At 38.8% G+C, this 22,100-nt stretch overlaps 1 protein-coding gene across 1 annotated transcript; it reads right to left on the reverse strand.

The window, feature by feature from the left end:
- Positions 1 to 5,822: 5,822 nt before the first annotated feature.
- On the reverse strand, positions 5,823 to 7,058 carry LOC149819392 (gamma conglutin 1-like). Its single transcript, XM_089986398.1, has one exon. The coding sequence runs from the start codon at positions 7,056 to 7,058 to the stop codon at positions 5,823 to 5,825; it is 1,236 nt and encodes a 411-aa protein (XP_089842524.1).
- Between the last annotated feature and the right edge of the window lie 15,042 nt (positions 7,059 to 22,100).

The raw sequence follows: 22,100 nt of genomic DNA on the forward strand, positions 1-22,100 counted from the left end.
GTCGGGTTCGTGTTTGCCACAGCCGACCCGTTTAATAAACGGGTCGGGTTCGGGTTGAGGTATGCTGACCCTCCAACCCGTCGGGTTGACCCGACAACCCGCCAACCCGACACGATTGCCACCCCTATTCATCATAGTGAGAAAGTGCCATGCTGGCACAAGTGAGCTCTAGTTTTTTTTCTACCACGCACCACTTTTAACAGGTAAATCCATTTGTACTAGGGATGGCAGTGGGGCGAGGTGGGGCTGGGGACAAGGTCTCCACCCCCGCCCCGCCTCAAGATTAGAACCTCCATCCCCGCCTCCATCCCCGGTGGGAATGTAACGCCCCGAAATTTTAACCCAAAATTTGAAGACTTTTTTTTTTTATAACAGCGGAAACAAGAAATAATATAGGGTTAAGCATTTCGAGACATTGCGGTGGAGAGAAAACCCAACACATTTATTTCATTTCAATATCAATGAAAATTAACATTAGAGTTATAAATTTTATGAACAGTTAAAAATTACAATAAACCTAAGCGATTCCTGGAACAATAAATCCAAAAACCTCAATCTGATGCCTCATCCCGCAACCGCTCATAAACCATATTCTTTACCTGGAAAATAGTAAATTGATTGAAATTAGACTATCACGTCTAAGTAGGAATTACTATAAATTTGGCAAATATACTAAGTAACAAGTATGCAAGGGATTTGTTTAATTACGGACAATAAAGCATAGCAATCGAATATGAACATTACTAAACTACTGCACATTGTTAATTTAAGTTTCTAGCTAGAATATATGAACACTACCAAGACCAAATCAACCATTGTAGGAGTACAGAATTCATTTCATGATAAGGTAATATCATTTGCAACATTTAAATATATCATGGTCACCGATTCCATTGAATGCTTAAAAGTAAGTGAAGCAGACTATGCAACAACTATAACGGACATATACATTAGCAAGTAAAGCGGATTGTGCAACAACAGCAACATGCATATCAGTCATGTAACAACCACAATATGAATTCAATTATCTCATATCTACACCTTTCAGTATTTCATTTCATCACAAGCTCAGAACATGCTGGAAGAATATAAACATGTCTCCCTAGTAACTCCAATCACTGTGATACTTAAAATATTCTAATTGATGTTTATCTTTTCTTATCCCGCGGGTACACACGGGCCAAGGCAACCATCACAGAAGAGAACGTTCGGGGGTATATTATTTAAAGCTGTTTTATTAACCTGAACATTCTAACTGTGACTGAAATCCCAAGGGAGCGGCCAATGACCGAGAGAACCTCCCAAAGGCCAAACCAAAACAGGATGCATCCCTAACTTCTGCAGAAGAACAAAGAGTTATCCCCTAGGACATATTGGTATTTTGGATCCCCCCAACTCCGAGGACTGGGTACCAACGAGTCACTTTAGCTCGAAACAGTTAAACACATGTTCCTGGAGTTTTGTACCACCTACCCTCTCCAAGGTAAGCCCGAATCTGAGTAGGTAAATCTTTTCTTTTAATTTATTTCCCGAAGTACAGGGCATTTCCCCAACTTCCTTCTACTACCACAGCAGTAGAATTCCCACCCTCAGTCATTTTACCAAGGTGTACAGAACAGTCCCAATCCTTTGTCATATTAATTGCATAACCCACCCAAAGTGCTTCGGTGCCTTTAAACCAGTCAAGCACGAATGCCCCAGTGCCTTTAAACCAGTCGGGCAACAAGAATTAAATTTAAGTTTCTTATCAGTATTATGATCATTATTATAAATGCTCTGGTACCTTTAAACTGTAAAGTACTAAGACCCCGGTACCTTTAAACCGGTCGGTCGCACAACCTTTATGATTAAGTTTTCATCATTTTTTTCTTGCCATAACACACAGGCTAATAGCCCAAATACTTGTATCGGGTATTCAACCCATATTGCCCATTAGGCATGGTTTCCCAAACAACTCAAGACATATACTTTTACCAACCCTGAAATGGAAATATATTCAGAGATATTTATTTACATGTTGCTCACTAATCAAGGTTAAACATAATGAGCATGAACAATGGCACAATCAAAACCCTTGTATATGCAGGACATAATGTAACTTGTAACTAGAAACATTTGCATGCATGTATAAGTACCATTTGTTACAACATGATTTTGGTACAATATAAAAGCATGTATTATGCAAAAGAAAATCTGTAAGAAATCCATACTCATAACTCTAGTTTCTGTTGGGTATTCCCACTTTTCAGGACTAGGAATTCAGCAATTTACATAATATTGATAAACATCCTACAACTTTAGAGATATAGCATCTCATAAAAATCAACATATGAGTTTAATGAATGCAATAATAAATCGATACAGGAATATATTTTTTTATGCAACAGTTTATGTGGCAGTATATAGTTCAGACACAGTGTATCATGAATCCTCCAAGCTTATTATGCAGTATGCATAGGTATCCTCAATGTACTAATAGTTGTGACTTAACTCAAACAAAACTTAATACTCATCAACTGTTAAAAAAAAGAACAACCGCAGGTAAATCTCAAAAACCTAACATAGGGTCAGAACCTCTAAGCATAAATTCAGAGTTTTGAATCTAAGTCAAACAAAAAAATTTGGAATGAAAGAAAAGATAAAATTTCATCTTACCACAGGATTTCACATCTATTTCCATTTAGTATAGGACCAACATAGAATGTGAAATGACTAAACACACTAACCGGCCCTCTGTTATGAAAGATCAGGTTCAGAAAAGTTCACAAATCATGTTTTCGGATGATATATAATTCACTGATTTTAGCCATTAGATTATCACACCGAAAACCATTAAAACAACGTGTTATGTGAACCTTCCGGTGAGTGATGTTTTTTTTTTCTTTTCTTTTCTTTTCTTTTGAATTTACACAGAAGATACTGGCTACTTGTAACATGAAAATTCTGTTATATATATATATATATATATATATATATATATATATATATATATATATATATGTTTTCCTTGAATGTAATATAGAAGACACTGACTGCAACAATTGTTTTTCTTTGTCAGGGGATTTAACATCGGAAACAGGAAGTATTTGTAAAAGAACACAAACATGCATTGTTGTTATCGATACTTCACAAAAACTTTTAACAATGTATGCACATAGACCCTGTTTTAGGAGCATACACAACAGTCGGTTTTATTGCCATAAATCTCAATACTGAAAATCAACAAATACAAAAATGTAACCATTTGTTCTTGTTGTCAGTTAACACAAAACAAAAAAAAAAAAAGAATTCACAATAACGATAGGGGTTCGTCGATGTTAACCTAAGGGAAATTTCTTTTTTTTTTTTTTTCACTGAGTGCACGAATGCAACAATTACACAGGAGTCATACATAATACAACCCGTCCCCTATATTTATATATATTTTATGGCAGCCTCAACATTTTAAAACACTATAACATCTACGCAAGCTCAATCCATGTTGCTGGGCTATTACAATATAGAAATGCAATTCAAATGATCATTAAAAGAAATAAAAACAGCTCGTAGACGGCTGATAATCATGCAAAACATGGAAAACTTGCCTCCTAATCGAAAATCCTCAAAATAAACGTTGATAGCTTTAACAGTAACACATGTCATGCTTGAAAACAGGATACTCCTATGAAGATCATAAGAAAACCTACTTTCAGAAATCCGAAATCCACAAATCGAAGATCTGGGATTTTCGGCAAACCTAACCCCATTTTTTTTTCTTGATTTGGGGCTCACGGCAAGCCCACTACATACCTGGAATTTAGGTCATCCACTAAAATCACAGTGAAACCCACATTGCATGCTTGAAATGTAGTACACATGCAAAAACATAGTAAAACCCTACCCTAAATCCCAATTTTTTTTATTTGGGGATTCACGGCAACCCAAAACCCCAATTTTTCGAGTTAGGAGTTACGAAAAATCCAAAGCATGCTTGAAAACTCAGTAGATATGTGAAATCACAGTAAAACCTACCTTGTTTGCTGATTTCCCCTCTCGTTCTGTCGTGAATCTGGGTGCAGTCGAACTCCTGCTCACCGACGAATGTGAGAATGGAATGGAACGAGAGGAGGGTCGTCGTTGGGTGGTGGTGCCGGAAAAAGGAGAAGCGAAGGTGGCGGAGATGTTACCCGAGCTCGAATAGGGGAGAATGTTGCAGGGAGGTCGCTGGCGGCGACAACGATGACGAGGGAGGAAGAGTACGGGAGGTAGAGAGGAGCGAGAGAGAGAAAAGAGATAGTGAGAGAGGGATGGAAGAGGGGTTCGGGGTCCCCCCCTTTGTAGGAGGGTGGCCTCCTGAAGAGGAAGGAGGTTGTTACCCCCCCCCCCCCCTCCTCGTCATCGGCGGCTACACATTTCATTCCCCAGCCACTCCTCACGGCGAGTTAGGGTTCAAAAACGAACCTTAACAATTGATTTATCGGGTAGGGGCCCTTTTTTTTTCATACCTCTTTACACGGGGCACGGCCTGGGTCCAAGTCCGAGACCCGAGATCCAACCGAGTGTTGGATCCGTGTCCCTCTTGCGATCTGGATCCATAAGTTGGATCCATATGGATCCAACCATAAATTTATTAAAATTATTTATATATATTTAATATATGTTTACTATTGTATTACTATTATTATTTATCTATTTATTTCTAATATATGTATATGATATTATATGTATGGACCCCCAATTGATATGGGTCCTGGATCCGAATCATGGATTCCAACAAATTATTATAGATCCAACATTAAAATTTTAATTGGATCCATACAACATTAGAATCTCCGAGGTCCAGGATCCAAATGTTGTAATGTGGATCCACCCCTCACATATGCTATTACAGACCCCTCTAAAATGTTATAGATTGATATAAAATTTTTCTTATTAAGAATCTGAATTAAACTTCGTTGATCCGCTTCATTCATCCTGGATCCAATATCAAATTTGATCCTGATAATGAGGATCCATTACCAGAAATCCAATTCATTTGACCGAAATCCATTATTAAATATTCAATTTAAGGTTCGAGGTCCGATATCTAAGATCCGAATGGAATATCGGAGTTCTAAACAGGATATTTAGGATCCAACATTGAAGATCCAAATAGGTTATCCAAGATCCAATTACGAATAAATAATTAAAACAATAAAATATTCTTGTATCACCTTAATGACTTAAAATCTAAGTTTATTTATCTGATAAAAATCACGGGTATTACAGGGGATGGATTTTAACCTCCACCCCCGCCTTCATCTCCGTTTCATGTCCTTCATCCCCGGTTCAAACGGGGATGAGGCAGGGCGGGGTGGGGATATTGCGGGGGAAATTTTTTTTTGAGATAAAATAAAAAATGGCTACAATTATTAATAAAAATTTATTTCATATGGACAAATCAAACTATTTGCTGCAGTCAGGGCTGGGCTACAAAAATGGATAAAAATCTATTTCATATGGAATCAGGAATGGGTTAGGACTGGGCTTTAAAAAAAAAATTAACTGTTTCGGGAGGCAGGACTGGGTCACCCCAGTCCTGCCCCCCCCCCTAGCTACGCCCTTGTGCATAGATCTAATCATAGAACTGTGTTTAACATGATTTATTTACTTTATTAAGAGATGTCTGATATACAATAAAATTGAGGCATACCACCATTAGTTATGATGGTTCACTGTCACAGTAGAGGCATATAAAAACAAAAAAAATTAACTCTGATTATTTATAATACATTGAGCACATATGGACGCGTATAATCAAACAATACAAATTACAAAGAATTGAAGTCCCATATCAAATATCTTCAAACTCGAGTCATGAAGTCCCCACAGAACCAATTGAGGTAATTAAGATTGGTGGCACTGAAACCCACAGTATTGGACTCAAGGTCGAACACAACCAACCGTTCCCTCATCTGATGCAGCCCAATCACAATGGCATTCTCTGCCTTCATCCCACCATCAAGATAGGAGTAGCAGAGCACGTCCTTGCTCACCTGTTTCATGGTGTCAGCATTCAACAGCTCCAGCTTAGCTCCATTGCTCGTATACAGATTCATGACCGGACCAATATGAATGAAGTCCATGATGTTTGGTCCATAGATGGTAGTATTGCGTGGGAAGGCAGACACATTGAAGCACCTCTCAAAGGGTGCTACGGTGGGTGCACGAGGTATGTGTCTGGTCACCTTGTCAAAGTCACTGACCATGGTTCGGTAGAGGGGTGTGGAGAGGGTGGTGTAAGGGACCAAGGTGCTGATCTTGGTCCGACCCAGCACCCTGGTCAAGCTCACCCTGCCTATATCATACCCCACAATCTCCATATGGTTCACAGGAATGTAGTAGTCATCAGGGTGGCGAGGGTTGTAGACAAGGGGTAAGGTGGTTTGGTATTTTGATGCCTCAAAGTCTCTGATTACATAGTAAGGGCCATTACCGAAGAAGATCATGCCTGGTTTGGACTCGTTGAGGGGAAGGCAGAAGGCGAATCGTTTGGGCAGCCCGGCTAATTGGGAGTGTATGGCTAGGTTCGAACGGCCCAGACCCATGGTGCCTGATGATGTTGTGGGTAGGCCCTTTAGAAGGTCATGGGATGGTGCACATGAGGATAGGACGTGGGGATAGGAGATGGGTAGCCCTGGTTTTAAGCCGTCTGTGCCCTTGAGCGTGGCCTTTGTGTAGGTCAGATCGGACCAAGCTCGCTTACTAGTGATGGGGTTTGCGGATTGGATTGTGCAGGTTTGTCTGCGGCAGGAAACTGATGAGGAGGAGTTAGTTGAGGCTAGGGAGCATTGGTAAGATTTGCAGGGGAAGGTGGTGTGGTGGTTGGGGCACAGGGACCAGACCGAGCGGCCACCTAGGTCTAGTAGGTAAGAGTAAGACTTGCCCGAGCCAAGGGAGACCGTATACAAGTACTTGGTCTTGTCTAGAAAGACTGGTGCTACCACGGCATTTACATTGCCTGCTTCAGCTGATGATAATAGCAAGAGGGAGAGGGAGAGGAGCAGGATGCTGTATTGGAGAAAGGAGGGATGGCCCATTCTTTATGTTTGGGAAGGTTTTGGGCAATTGGTAATGATGGAGAGTCTACAATTTTCATGTATTTATACGTGGTTGGTGATTTGGTTGACTTGTTAACATGGGGCTCTTGAGGAGTTTTTGACATTCTATTTCATATAACATTTAACTTTTGGAACTATAGGAAACCGCCCATTGTTTTTCTATTTAAATTATGCTCTGACTTCAATGATGAACACCAAGGTGGCTTTTTTTATCATAAAATTTTGTATTTTTATTGTTTATCTTTTTGTTGACCAGCAAAGAAAAAAAAAACATCAATAACCGCACATTGGAAGGCCTTCCATTGATAAAAACCCTCGAGGCCTTCCTTCCCACCAAGAGTACACCTACAGCTTCAAACTAATGGCAGGATGTGCCATCCATGGGTTTAAAACTTGTGACTGGTAACAAATTAAACCCACTCAATATTGAATAATTAAGGGACAAGCATGAGCCCACATAGTAACATTGAAGTTATGAACCGGTTCTGGGCAGGAACCTAGACCAAGCTCATTTCAACCTTCCGCTTTCGTTCCATAAGCAAGAGGCTAGCATGAATATAATATCTCTTGTGAGACCCATGCTGATGGCAACTTGATCTACATGAAAGCCATAAGCAAGAGGCTTCTTTGATGTGTGTTAATTACTTGAAAGCCAACTCTTCATGCTTTCAAGCTAAGGAACGCCCATGCGACACTAGGCCTCGCAGCCTAGTCAGCCTCACAATACATGTTTTTCTCAAATGTAAGCTTCTTATACAGTGAAACTTCACTTAACTAACTTTCCTTTCAAGAAATCCTTTCGAACATAATTCTTGCACATTCAATAACCACTTACCTGCATAGTTGTCTCATACGTTAGCACATTCAACTAAAGTGTTAAACGTGCTTTGGCACTCCCACATGCAAGTGCACGTTGTCACAGAGCTGAAACATGCCTTCACGACACTGTCAACCTAACCAAGATCCAACGCAGGTCATAAGGAGCATGGCGCGTCCCTCAGCCTTTATTGACGCTTGCCATGCCTCCAAGTATCATTCTAAGCCACATTTTCGTAATTCTAGCCACCCAAAGCCAACATCACACATATGCCTTAGCCTTGCATGTCATTGAGTGGATAGCGACTCCATAAGCACGCCTCCTGCATAGCCTTGCCATCATAGGGACAAGGTCTTTCGATCCCCAATCGGAAGAACAATTGATAATTCTATGCCATAACAAACAACACCACTCAGACTCGTTCGTCGGCATCGTGCACTCACTCGCATGACTCTGTGCCACCCTACACGGTTAGGACCGCATCGTCGCACCAAGGGCCGCCTATGCGCGCATCTAAAGTCATTGCCTATGTTTCATTAAAAAAATTTACTACACACGGACACCCTCATCCAACTTATAGTGCTACCCATGCGATATAGGAAATGCATGTGCCAAACTGGTGATAAGACATGTTAACTAATATAGGTATTTTGAAAGCTAAACCCTTCTGATAGGAGAAATATGAAAAACACTTGAGGAACCATAAAATTTTCAACTTCGAAATTCTTTGAATATGACCTCACAAACGTGTTTCCAATAGTCCATTTACATGGTGTATTTTCAATCTTGGCCTCAAACAACTCCAAATGCATGTTGGACTTTCGCTTTGAAGATTCATGCATGCAACCCTTTACGCAACCCTGCATGCATTATGCACGCTGTTGCACATGCAACGCACATCGATGCTCACTGCAGTCACATGTCGGTGTGCATGCTGCAGCATGCCACATGGCAGCCTGCAGCCACGTGTGCGCCGTCCACCATGTGTGCCGCACACAATACAGCACACCATGTGCCGCATACAGCGTGTGCAACGTGTGGTGCCCTGCATGCCCGTGCATGGCACGCGTGGGTGCCGTGTGCACGCCCACCATGTCATGCACAGCCTGGGCACATGCGGATATGCTCAATTTAGGCCTGCTTGCTATGGGGCTGGCCCGACTGTCTCATGCACGCTGCGACCAAACAATTCATCACTTTTAAGGCATTTTCACCGCACTTCACACACCCGCCTCTGCTTTGCACCATGTCCGTGCACATGCCACGCTTGTACAGCACAGTACCAAACCCATGCACATAGCACACTCTTTAGCATAGACACACCTCTTCCTTATCATGCACCGTGCCAAGTCCCTTACCATTGGCACGTTTGCAAGTTTCGTGTGCAACACCATGAGTCCCTGACCGTAAACCGTCCTATCCATGGTGATCATGGGAATCAAATAATCATATGTGGATATTGGTCGCTGTAGATGGGCCCCGTTTATTGGTCGCTGTAGATGAATGACATAATAGGGATTCCTGATGGTTTATCGTAAAGGGTGCTTATGACGTGATCCAAAAAGGATTCCATCCTTTGACTTGGGGTACAAAGGATCCTATGTTGATCCTAGCCGTCCAGCTGATGCATCTGGACGGCCAGGATCAGTCCATATCCAGGTGCAAACACGGTCCACTGCTAGCCATTGGTTGGACGGCTAGGATTGAATGTAGGATAGGACACATCCTATGTCAAATGATGGGATCCATACTCGACCTGATCCGCGCTCTAGAGTGGTTAATGTGAAGACCTTCTCCGTAGATAGTTAAACGTCGCAAATAGCAAATGTATCGGGTCTGGGAAATGCATTCAGTTCCGCGTTTGAGCTGAGTTCTTAGTCTAATTAGGTAATGTCAACAATATAAACTTCCATACCCATATCCAACTTTGAGAATCTGGTCCTGTCCATGCCTAGAAATCCAACTTGCCCCTGGGAAAAGGAAAAATCCTGTCCAGATCTGATTTAATATTTTTTTTTGTGTAAAATTTTTGGATCTTGGGCTTAATGCATTGGTTAAGAGTCTTATCAGGTTAGAATCTTAGTGTACTATTAAGAGCCCCGGATATCAGATCATGGGATATTTAAGATCCCATGCATTTTGTAGATATAAGGAGCTCAAATTCAGGCCACCAGTCCAGACATACACGTATTTTGTGATTTTGGGGACATCTCGAATCCTCCGATCGGGATCCTTGTCCCCATTTGAGTCTGCAGGATCTGACCCAATGCCCCAAAAAATAGATCGATTTGCCTCTTTTTGAGAGAAAATGTATGAAGCCGACCCAAGATCCAATTAACAACCGAACCTTTTACACAATATTTTCAAAGTGGATCTACATACCTATGATCCTTCCTTGTCAATACTTACCTAGACAAGGACAGAACCAGGCTTTCTCAAGGTCAGATCTGGCTCCAGATCAAGTCTAAGTCAAGCAAGCTTGATTAAATTGAAGGTTGTTGATCCGCACATCAATCGAACGCGACAGACCCACAGCATATTTAGTTTGACCACAAAGGGCTAATCCCAACCCTCTAGTAAGCTTCAAGCAACGGCATGTAACATCTTTAGGGCACCATGCACATGTACGGTCGCATTACGTGGTGCTCTTAGGGTGTGTTTGAATTGCAGACAGTGGAGAAGGGAACAGCGCGTCCTGTTCTGTCGCTTCTGCAGGCATCCCAGGATGTTCTGTCATGCCCTGTTCAAGCATCATTAAAAAAAAAAGTTGTTTTTGGCATCCGTGACTGTCCGTCCACCACTGTTCTGTGTACGAGCACGGAACAGTGACGCCAAATCAGCATCCGCAGGGTGCACCAAATCAGCATCCGTGCAACGCGTACTTTCATGGGCGCATGGACGTGCGTGGGATCCATGCTTGGTGCATCCTACGGACAGGGATTCAAACGCCTTAGAATGCATTTGACGTACTGGACAAACGCCGCAAGGACCGCTTTGTCCCTGCTTTTCAAATGTGGAAAAAATGCCTACATCGGGTTCGAATGGCAGGACAATGTCATTGGTGGGCCCCACATGCAGATAAAGTGTGAGGTGTTTGCAATACTAATGGTTTGTCATCCTTCAGATTTCATTGATGCAAGTTATTTTGATCAAAATGGGACTCCAACTCTATGCATAGATGTGATCTAGGGCATTCGTTTAATGGAGATCCACATTTAAATTGCAGAAATCTAACTTGTGTTAAGAATTTTTTTTTGGCTATTAGAAAATGGATGATAGACAAAACACAAAATTTTGTGATTTAAAATTTATATTTTTTTGTCAAAAAATATGATCGACGGATTGGTACTTATTAAATCGACTGTAAGTCTATAATGAATCCATATGTAAGGTCAGATTTGATCAAAACAACTCGCATAAGATTTAAAAGGAGTACGAAGATGCAGAGCGGATCCGGTCAAACGCTGTGTTTACAACTACAAACTCCACCCCTCTTTGGGTTCCACTTGTACTATGTAGATGTTTTTGGTGCGATGAATTTGCTAGGATTCAACTGTTGGATTGTATAGTTTTTATAAAAATATACCTTTTTTTATGCTTAATATTTATGAAAACTATGAGCTGTTGATTTTGAAGCCTTAAAATATCTTGTTTATGCAAATCATAAAGAGTTTGTCCTTATGAAACCAAACATGCACACGGTTAGATTTAAGAGAAAAGAACAAAAAAAAATCATAAAAATCACATTTCACACTGTAGTTCTCACATTTCCAATTTTCATATTTTAGTGACTTATAAAAATCAGTGAATTATTTGAAGCCAAACATAACAAATGTGGTTCTTGGAAATATCAGCAGGAGAAAAATATCACTTTATTTTAACAGATTAAGTTTTCCTTGAAAAAACCTTAAAACAATATCGGCTTATATAAAATATATAAATAAAACCATTTTGATTCTGTTAAATTCACGATTAACCCAAGATACTTTCAAAAACATTTTACAAGTATTGTGTTTTTTAAATATCATATCTCCCATTGAAAATATCAATGATTATATATATATATATAGAGAGAGAGAGAGAGAGAGAGTAAGTGGTAGTTGTCTACCACCAGTTTTCGGAGGTTTTCAAGAGGCTTTCCATGTTTTCTTTAAATTTGATCATACAGATGTGTTCTATATGCTTGATTTTATAAAAAATTGACCCAGGTATGTTTTTATAAGGTTTAAAAATCGATACTTTAAGTTTTAGATAAATATTTGAAACTTAAAAAATCATGTCTTTTATAAAAAAAAATATAATCCAAATATTGTTTTCTAGCAAATCAACCTTGAACACATCAGTAGGATCAGATTTGCCAAAAATAACCCAAGAACATGCAAGTGGTAGGCTGGCAGTAAGCCAAAAAGTTGGTAGGCACTTTTCATATAGATAGATAGATAAGGACACTAGATCATGTCATATATATTTCAAGTACCGGGGGATACATCCAATCCCCACCGACGGCGCATCTCACCACCATGATCAAGATGGGCATGACCGATGAATTGGTAATATACTACATGACATGTGAAAACAGCACTTTACAAAGCTACCACAAAAACAAACAAAACACTGGGAAACTACAAAATACCCAAACCGACCTATAATAGAAGTGAATGCAGCGGCTTATTAATCTCCAAGTGTCATTCTTTTATTCAAATCACAAGACAGACATACAACGGAAGTAGTAGATACTGTTAGAATCAAAACCAGAATCATGTTGTAAATCGGATTTTCATATAACATGATATAGAAATAAAACATTTGATTCAAGTTGTAACATGATTCAAGTATGTCATATACGGTTTTAAACCAAAATCCAGACAAGATCAAAAGATCAAACATATGCATTGAATAAAATAAAAACAACAAAAAAATTTGTTATTATTCTGCAAAAGGCTAAGGCGTATAAAAATACTCCCCTTAGAGAAGATTCACCCCCACATATGATGCAAGAAGGTTCGGCGGCCTTCCCTCAGGATACAATAGTCTCGACAATCTGATTTGGTGCACTCCGATGGTAGATCGTCCTTCGAAGACAACCTCAGTGAACGGATGATGTAGAAATTTTTTTTCAGAGAAACACCCACAGGAAAAACCGAGAGAGAGATATAGCACGGAGAGAGAAAAACAAAAATGTGAGAGTCACAGGTGTCTTCGTATGTGTAACCCCAACCCTCTAACCAAGTTTTATAACCCTCGAACGGTTATAAAACATGGAAGAGACCCGTTAAAAATTATAAAGTAACGTGACCAAATAACGGAATGATCTGTTATCCATTTCTCTTATCCCATTATTTAATTCAAATAAAAACAATAATGCGAGACAAAAAAAAGATTGGACTTAGAATGGATATGGCCCTAAAGGGCCAATTACCCAAACCTAAACCTGAACCCGACCCGACCTGAACCGGCATGGTGCGGCGGGTGGGCACGCGCACGCGTGTGTGTGCGGTAGCCATCCCATCCTCTTGTTCTTTGGAACAAGTGTTAGAATCTCCTTGTAGGTTATAAAGCCCACAACCTTTTTGAGATTCTTCAATATGAGACTATTTCACATCATCAAAGTCCAAAAGCACTCCATAAAGGAGTGTTCCCTAATTGTTTTCTTTATTTGAATTACCTTCTCATCTCTTCCTATATCCAACATTCTCCCACAAATTTAAAGAATGAAAATAGGAGGAAACAAAGATACAAGATTGAGTAATCGACAGCAGGGCATATCATGCTTTCAGTAATGGTACCTTCCGATTTGAATCATTATATTAGTTGACTAACTTTAGCCCCACAGGAACGAAGTGAACTAAAGTCTTGAACTTGAACCTTTGATGTAGGAGTGTCCGTTAGCAACAACACGATAAATGTTCTGGTTGTAATCTTTAGGGATGACGCATTAATGGTCATGCGCCCGAATCTTGTTTCATGAGTGACTTCAAGAATAACCCAATTTCTTAAACTGCGGCCACACAGTCACACTCACATAAGTGGGCTTCTCCAGAGATGCATTGCTAACATCTCGCCTAGAAGGCTTTGAACTCATTCAGAGTTTTAACTCTTCCTTAACTTGCAGCTATAACACCTTTCCAGACTAATAAGGGGAACAGATACATAGTATCTCATTAAGAAGGTGTTATCCAGTTCACCCTACAACTTGTTATTACCACATTGGACCTACTTTGTGGGATCTCCACTCAGATAGGTTGGGTTGCCACTTTTGATGAACTACTGATGGGTTTCAGTCTCATCATCTCCCTGGATTTTAGAACTAATGACTTCTCTAGTCCTTTTGTTAATGGATCGATTGTGTTCTCTTTGAATCCAACATAGTCTACAACAACTACTAACTGAGACATCAGTTCTCTTACAGATTTTATTCTGACTTGGATGTGTCTTCTCTATTTTTTATTATATTTTATGCTTTTGATCTTCGCAATTATAGCTATATTGTCACAATGTACAGATATTATAGGAATTGGTTTGCTCATTAGAGGAAGTTTCTCAAGAAATCCCTTTAACCATTCAGTTTTCATTCATGTGATATATAAACCACAGAGCTCAACCTCAAAAATAGACTGTGACAAGATGGTTTGCTTTACTGATCTCCAGGCGACGACGTCGCCATCAAAGGTAAATATATACCCTGTTATGTCATAACTCCCAAAGTTCATAGTTATCCAGCTTACATCACTATATCCCTCAAGAACGGCAATGAATCTCTTGTAATGAAAACACAAAGAAATAGTTCCTTTCAAATACCTAAGTACCATGTCCAATGCCTTCCAATGAGTGTGATTTTGGCAATTTGTGTATCTACTTAATTTTGTCAAAAAGAATGAAATATTTGATTTTGTGTAATTTGCAAGATACATCAAACTTTCAATAATCTGAAAATACCTTAATTGAGACACAGGGACACCAGTCGTATTCTTATAAAGAGAAGTAGAAGGGTCATATGGAGTTGTTACAGATCTTTCTTGGTTATAGCCAAATTTCTCAAGTACTTTCTCAACAAAGTAAGATTAAAAAAAAGTTATTCCCTCAGCTGAACGAGTCAGCTTTAAGCCAAAGATCATATTTACAATATTCATATCCTTCATATCAAATTTACTACTAAGAAACGACTTCGTCTCATTTACAATTCTCATATTGAAACCAAACAATAGAATATCATCTACATACAGGCATAAAATGATACATGAATCACTTTTAACTTTGCAATAAATACCTTTATCACATTCATTGACAATAAAGACAAATGATAAAATAACTTTATCAAACTTCGTATGTCATTGTTTAGGGGCTTGTTTTAGTTCATATAATGACTTAACAAGTCTACAAACTTTATTTTAATTACCAAGAGTCACAAAACCCTCAAGTTGATTTATATAGATCTCTTCTTCAAGATCGTCCTGCAAAAGGGCAATCTTTACGTCCATTTGATGGACCGAAAGATCATCAATGATATAAATGAAATAAGCACCCTAATTGTGGTCATCCGAGTAACTGGAGAATAGGTGTTAAAATAATCTATTCTTTCCTTTTGTTTGAACCCCTTGGCAACTAGTCTAGCCTTATACTTATCAATGGATTCATCTGGATTTAACTTTTTCTTAAATATCCATTTGCACCCAATAGTGGAGCTACCATAAGGGAGGTCAACCAGTTCTCAAGTGTCATTAGAGACAATGGAGTTCATTTCACTTTTTATGGCTTCTTTCCAATGTCTTGCTTAAGATGAAACCATTACATCTCAGAAAGTGGGAGGATCGTCCTCGATCAAGGAAGTGATATAATCACTTCCCAAATCCTTGGTAATCTGTGGTCTCTTGCTTCTTCTTGGTTCAACTACTTTTTCGGACTCAATTGGTCTAGAGTGGGAACAAGATGGCTCAACCCCCACATCTGGCATCTTTTCCACATGTTCGAGAATTGAACCAGAAGTTGAAGGTACTTCTGAAATAGAAAGATTCTGAGGTACACCAACTTTCATGAAAAATACATCCTCAAAGAATGTAGTTTCTCGAAGTTGAACAATAGAGTTTTCATGTATGTCAAATATCTCTGACTTAATTACTAAGAACTTATAGGTATACATGTTCTCTATATAACCCAAAAAGACAACATCTACAATTTTAGGACCCAACTTCTTCCTATTGTGCTCTGGAACAAATATCATTACAAGGCACCCCACACTTTGAGGTATTTTAAGATATATTTATTATTTCTCCAAAGTTTAAATGTGTAAAACCCATGAATTTTAAGGTATTTTCAATGAAATAAAAATGGGTGTTTATGTGAAATAATATGGTTTATGAAATATTTAATGTGATTTTGAGGCTTGCGGGCCAGCAGAGCGAACCCGGTAACGAATACTAGATCCGAAGCACATTTATGGTGAGAGAGTACAAGGTTGAAACAAACGGGAGAAAAATCCACTTGAAAATGAAAGAAATCCATCAACAAGGAAAAACGTTCAAATATGACATAAAAAAAAATTCTTGCAAAAGTAAACACCAAGTGATGGTGTGGTGTACTAGTAGGGCACACGGTTGTTTGAAGCCACAACCCAAGTTCAAAACTCATGGTGCATTCACGTAGAAGCGAAAACATTATTTTTTTTATGCAATCCGGAACGAAACTGAAAGGGTTATATACAATTTAATCCACATCCTTTGTAACAAAAAGCAACATAGCACAAGTGGTGTGGCTTGTTACCCCTTAGGTTGAAGACCTTGGTTCAAAACCCCCTGTGAGTTGATTTTTTCTTTTTGCACAAGAAGAGGATGATGAGGATTTTAAAAAAAAGTAATAATAATAATAAATAAATAATATATATATGAATGGTAAAAACGTGGGAGTGGGTTAAGCCTACATTTTTTGCTATTTTTTTCCCTTTTCCAAAAAGCAAGGGGAATCCCATGTAACATGGAAGAGGGGTATTCATAAAGTAAATAGTGAGAGAAGTTAGAGAAAATCATGCTAAAGAGAGAAGGGGGCATTTTTGGAAATAGACACCACCCACTAAAAATGTGTGATGAGGGTGAAGATTTAATGTTTTGAAAATTTAATAACTTCCCCTAAGTAAGAGGAATTAAATGAGAGATTTTTTTGGTGGGGAGTTACACTAGACGTTTCTCTCTCTCTCTCTCTCTCTCTCTCTCTCTCTAGATCTCTCTCTCTCCATTTTCGTGAGTTTGGACCTCTCTTGCTGGACGTGTAAACCCTCTATTGCTGTGCAAGTGGACCTCCATTAGCGACGGGGTGCGTCGCTTCAACAAAGACAAAGAAGTGGGGTGGTTGCCGTCGCGAAACTCCAAAGAGGTAAGGAGTATTATTTTTTTATGTGCAAGTGTTCGATGTCCTGTAGTTGAACCATGTTGCACCGCCACCAGGGTTGTTTGCGACAACACCACCGACTTATGCAAGCAATAGGATTATGAGGCCACTCGTGTTTGAGCTGAGCAACCTATTCGTCTATATGACAACATGTAGTGGACCAGCCAATGGCTTTCGCCATGATGGACATTGAGGAAGCCGTGTGCCGATGCTATACGCTTGTACCCGACCTTGTGCTAAGCTGCATATACATGAAAAAAAAACATAACCACGAGCCAACACTTCGGGTGGGACTTGATCGGTTACTTTATATGTATGGGTGTGCACCTGCATGCCCGATCACTTTGATGGTGTTAAGTATCCAACAATATATGCACGCTGGTTTGAATATTCTGAAATAAATATAGATTCAAGATTATCATAAAACACGTTAGGTAAAATCTTACCTATGTACAACCTTATGCATGTTGAACGTTGGTTGTTAATTTTATATATAAAAAAAAATTAAACAATAACAGGCTAAAAGGGAGTTGTCACATGCCATCGTGTACCCTTATTAACACTGTTGTAAATCTGGTATGCATACAACATATATGTATACAAGGGTACCAGTACAAAAACACATAAATCTTCATATTTGTAAGTTCAGAAATTTTATACATTTTAAAATAGCACTAATATCTTGTTTCATCCATATTGTATCATGTTAATGTTAGGGCTGTATAGGAAGCACGTTATTCTATTTTTTGTTATAAGGGAACACATTTATATGTATTGCTGATGTCTAAGATCATGCTGGACATACTGTTATGTTGTACATGTTAGTAAGTTTATATATATATTTAGTTCCTCAAATAAGATCGTGAGGTGAAGATATGAGTCTCTTATCTTGAGGCATATTTTTTTTAAATGAATCTAAATATGTTCTATTGTACACACTGGTAGATTTAAACTTGTTACAATATATAATTTGATCATATAGTTAATGTTAGGGTTGTGGTGCTTTTAATGCCTTAAAACAATTTTCTAGGTTGTTGGATGCACTTAATCACGTTTACCTGTTTTTCTCTATTAATTTTGCTTTTTCCCAACTTTAGAAATGGATGCTAAATTTTTTTGGTTAGGTAGCAGATTATTTTTCCCCGAATCAAATTGAATCTATGAAAATGTTCTTCACTGTGGCCATTATGGCATGAAGATTTCTCTATGATGCCTCTTTGTTGCAATTTTGGAGCTAAAATAAAGGATTATGCAGTCCTAAGTGAGACTGACATTGATGATATTATAATTTGAATGGTTGCCTGAATCCAAAATATCAACTCTCAGTATACACCAGTACATAGAGGGGAAGCAGCAACTTGGTTAAAATAATGGCGTGAGGGTTGTTGTTTCTTAATTGCTGAATCTGCAAACTGATTCCATACATGGTAGGGATGCATTAACCTAGTTGTGGCTTTCTTAAGGAAATTTAATAGGAAATGTTTGACCATGTGTTTTGCTTCTAAAAAAAAAAAAATGTGTGTGTTGGCAGGGGATCGATTGATCCTAGCCTCACTTGACTACACCAGGAATAATGGGTCAATGGAGACCCCTTCCGGTCAGCCCTCCTTGTCCTGCGTCGATATGGCTGATACAGGCTAGACAAGCCGACTGGTGTGTGAATTTGAAAATATATATATATATATATATATATATAATAACCAACACTTATCTGGAGGCTCGATTTGATTCCAGTCAAAACAGGGTCATTGCAAACTGACAGAACCAGAACTGGGTGAGCTCGTTATGTGTCACCATGGCATGTCAGGACTATACACCGTTTGAGTGGGTCCTGTGCTGGTAGTTGTCAGCGAAGTAGGTCAGGGCAATGACCAGTTTGTGACTAGTGCATCAGCCACTTAACACACTCCCAACTGGAAACTGGTAATGAGGGGATAAACTGGTTCGGGTCATTTCATGGCCACAAAACCTGTTGGTCAGTGTATGCCAAGACGATGGCTAAGAGAGTCATACTGATACATGAATAGCAATTTAGTAAACACATTGTCTTAAAAAGAAAGAAATAGTCTTTATGCCACTTAGAACGCCAAGTTTCGTGGACGCGTACGCATACTCCATAGCCAAAAATAAATGTTGGAAATTGTGGGCTCTGAGTTGAGCCATGTTCTGAGAAATGCTACCTTGATGGTGTTTACGGCACCCTGACTCAAAAATGAATACGATGTGCGTGAACCCCAAGTCGGTTTCGGGATTTTGAGAATCCTCTGTGGTGCAATGAATCGCACAAAAAGAAAAAAAATGAGAAATCAAAATATGAGATTTTTGAGGCTCTGAGTATACCTGAAAGAAGGTATATATTACCGAACCCCTCATAGTGCGATAGCTTGCACCTGGTTATAAAGGAAATGTAAAATGAAATATAAAACATAAAACTTTCAAGATTCTGGGTATACCTGAAAGGCAGTATATGTTACCGGATTCTCTGGGCTCTGGGTATACCTGAAAGATGGTATATGTTACTGGACCCATTGATCTACCTTGGAGAGGGTCAGATACGATGTTGAATGCTTATGCGTACCGATAGGGTAATGGAAAGATAAACATAAAAAGTTTACATTGTTCTCGTAGATGTTTGTGAATAAATGTTGTAATCCTTGTAGTGGATCTTGTAAATGATAAAAACACATAGTGCGTGTAAGAATGAACACACACCTGGTATTTTCTTGTTTCATAGTAAAGTAGAAAGCATGTCTATTTCAGTAGAATTTTTCTTCTTAGCAAGTTATATTGCCTGAAACTTTACAATTATGATATTTGCAAATGTTGCACATATTTATACACAGGACACTGAGCACAACATATAAATATAATACTTCTTACGCAGACAGGGGAGTCTGACCCTTCTGCATTAAAATTTTTCAGGTAACGCATAATTGGAGCATCGTGGCATCGTATTTGGAAGTAGTCAAGAGATCTCAGTTTTTCAGTGTTTCCTGTTTAAACTCTGAATAGTTAAATTTGTATTTCCATTTATGAGATGTACTTAAAGCTTTAATAAATAAATGAAATGATTTCAGTACCTCTTTGGCTTACCTGTAATTCGCCCGACGCTTGGACTTGTCACTTCCGCTATTTAAAAAAAATAAAAAAAAAAATTACTCCAAAATTTTTACTATAAAAAGTTAGTGTGTTACAAAATGGGCTACTATCCTTATGCTTTTGGAAAACTCTATTCAGAATATGGCAAGTCGTATTCAGAGCATCCTTCCACATATAGATAGGTAATTCGAAGCTCTTTTTTTAGTAAGGCCCCAGGCCGAAGTCGGAGGTGTAGGCGACGCCCAGGAGGAGGCATTAAGGCCCCGGGCTGAAGAAGATAATGCCTGGTTTGGTAGCATTGAGATCAGGTAGGCAAACGGCCAACTGTTTGGCGACTCCAGGTAATGGTGAGGAAGAGGAGGATTGACTTTGGAAATGGTGAGGTGCAGGTCATTTTGATTTGAAATGAAAGAGTTGTGATCTTGAAAGATATATATATATATGGACACGATAGCGGGCCCAGTGGATGGTGATCTCAAAACTCTTGCTAAAATGGAAACGGTCACGTAAAAGGATCGCCCACATGCATGACATCGACAAAATTTAATCACCCAATTGGTCATGCTGGCCAGTTGTATAAATTCAGGGGTTTATTTGGACTCAATGTAGCAACTATTGTTTTTTTTTTACTCAGAGAAACCGCTCCAAAAACAGAGACCTAACCCTTCTTGCTCAGCCTGCCGTATTTTATGGTCTCTGTCCTGTCACAGCAAAAAAAAAGCCCAAGAAGTCGCCAAGCTTTGGCTTATGTAGGGGGGGTGACGCCCATGGAATTCAAACTTAGGCTGCCCATCAAACGGCCTAGGCCCCTATCCCATTAAGCCAAACCCCTTAGGTCTATCGCAACTATGGTTATTAAAAGAGAAAATATCACCGTCCCTTGCATGGCCGGCACTAAGTGGGGCTTCTCTTAGCTTAGAATCTCTCCAGCAGATTTTTCATTCTTTCCCTCATCTGATTAACTCTCTAAAAGTCGATTTACTATCGACTTCTGCCCATATGTAACATTCTTTTGATGAGCTTTAATGACATGTTTTCCTTACTTTCAAAAAAGATTTGGTGTTCCTGCAGAAACCTTGGAAAAATATCGTCATGTATAAGATATATCAAAATAAAAAAGTTCATAAATCCGTTTTTATCATGTTAAAATCACAATAAACCACCATGTTTTTCTTTCAAAATAAGTCATATTTTGAAATATCATGTTTTTAAATATTATATCTGTCTTTGAGAAATCATATCATCTTGAAAATTTTGGTTTATGGTTAACTGAAATGGTAAAGGAAATATGAGAGAAATTTTGAGTAAAATTTTAAGAAAAGGAGATCAGGGCGTAGAGCAGATACGGTCATATTGCCTATAACCACATGCAGGTTATTTTCAATCCCCACCGCACATCTCACTTAGAAACTGTGAGACTGAGGCCCACGCGAACGTCCATCATATGTATCTGTTATATAGTTATAGTTTTTTTGTACCGACAGATTAACTCTAGTTATATATCATATCAGAAAGAAAAAAAACTATCATATCAGAACATAACCGCCTGCTCAAATCTGTGACTATCGCAACCTACTAAGTTTTTGAAGGTTTCTTTTATGTATTTTTCTCAGATGTTTCTACATGCTTGATTTTACAGGAATCAACTCTTTCATCTTTGATTCTGACATATAGGTAGGTTTTTATAAGGTTTGAAATTTGCTAATGTAAATTTTTTTTTATAAATA

The sequence above is a fragment of the Nuphar pumila genome, chromosome 13, assembly GCF_984573655.1.
Source record: "Nuphar pumila chromosome 13, dmNupPumi1.hap1.1, whole genome shotgun sequence".
Taxonomy (NCBI): Eukaryota; Viridiplantae; Streptophyta; class Magnoliopsida; order Nymphaeales; family Nymphaeaceae; genus Nuphar; species Nuphar pumila.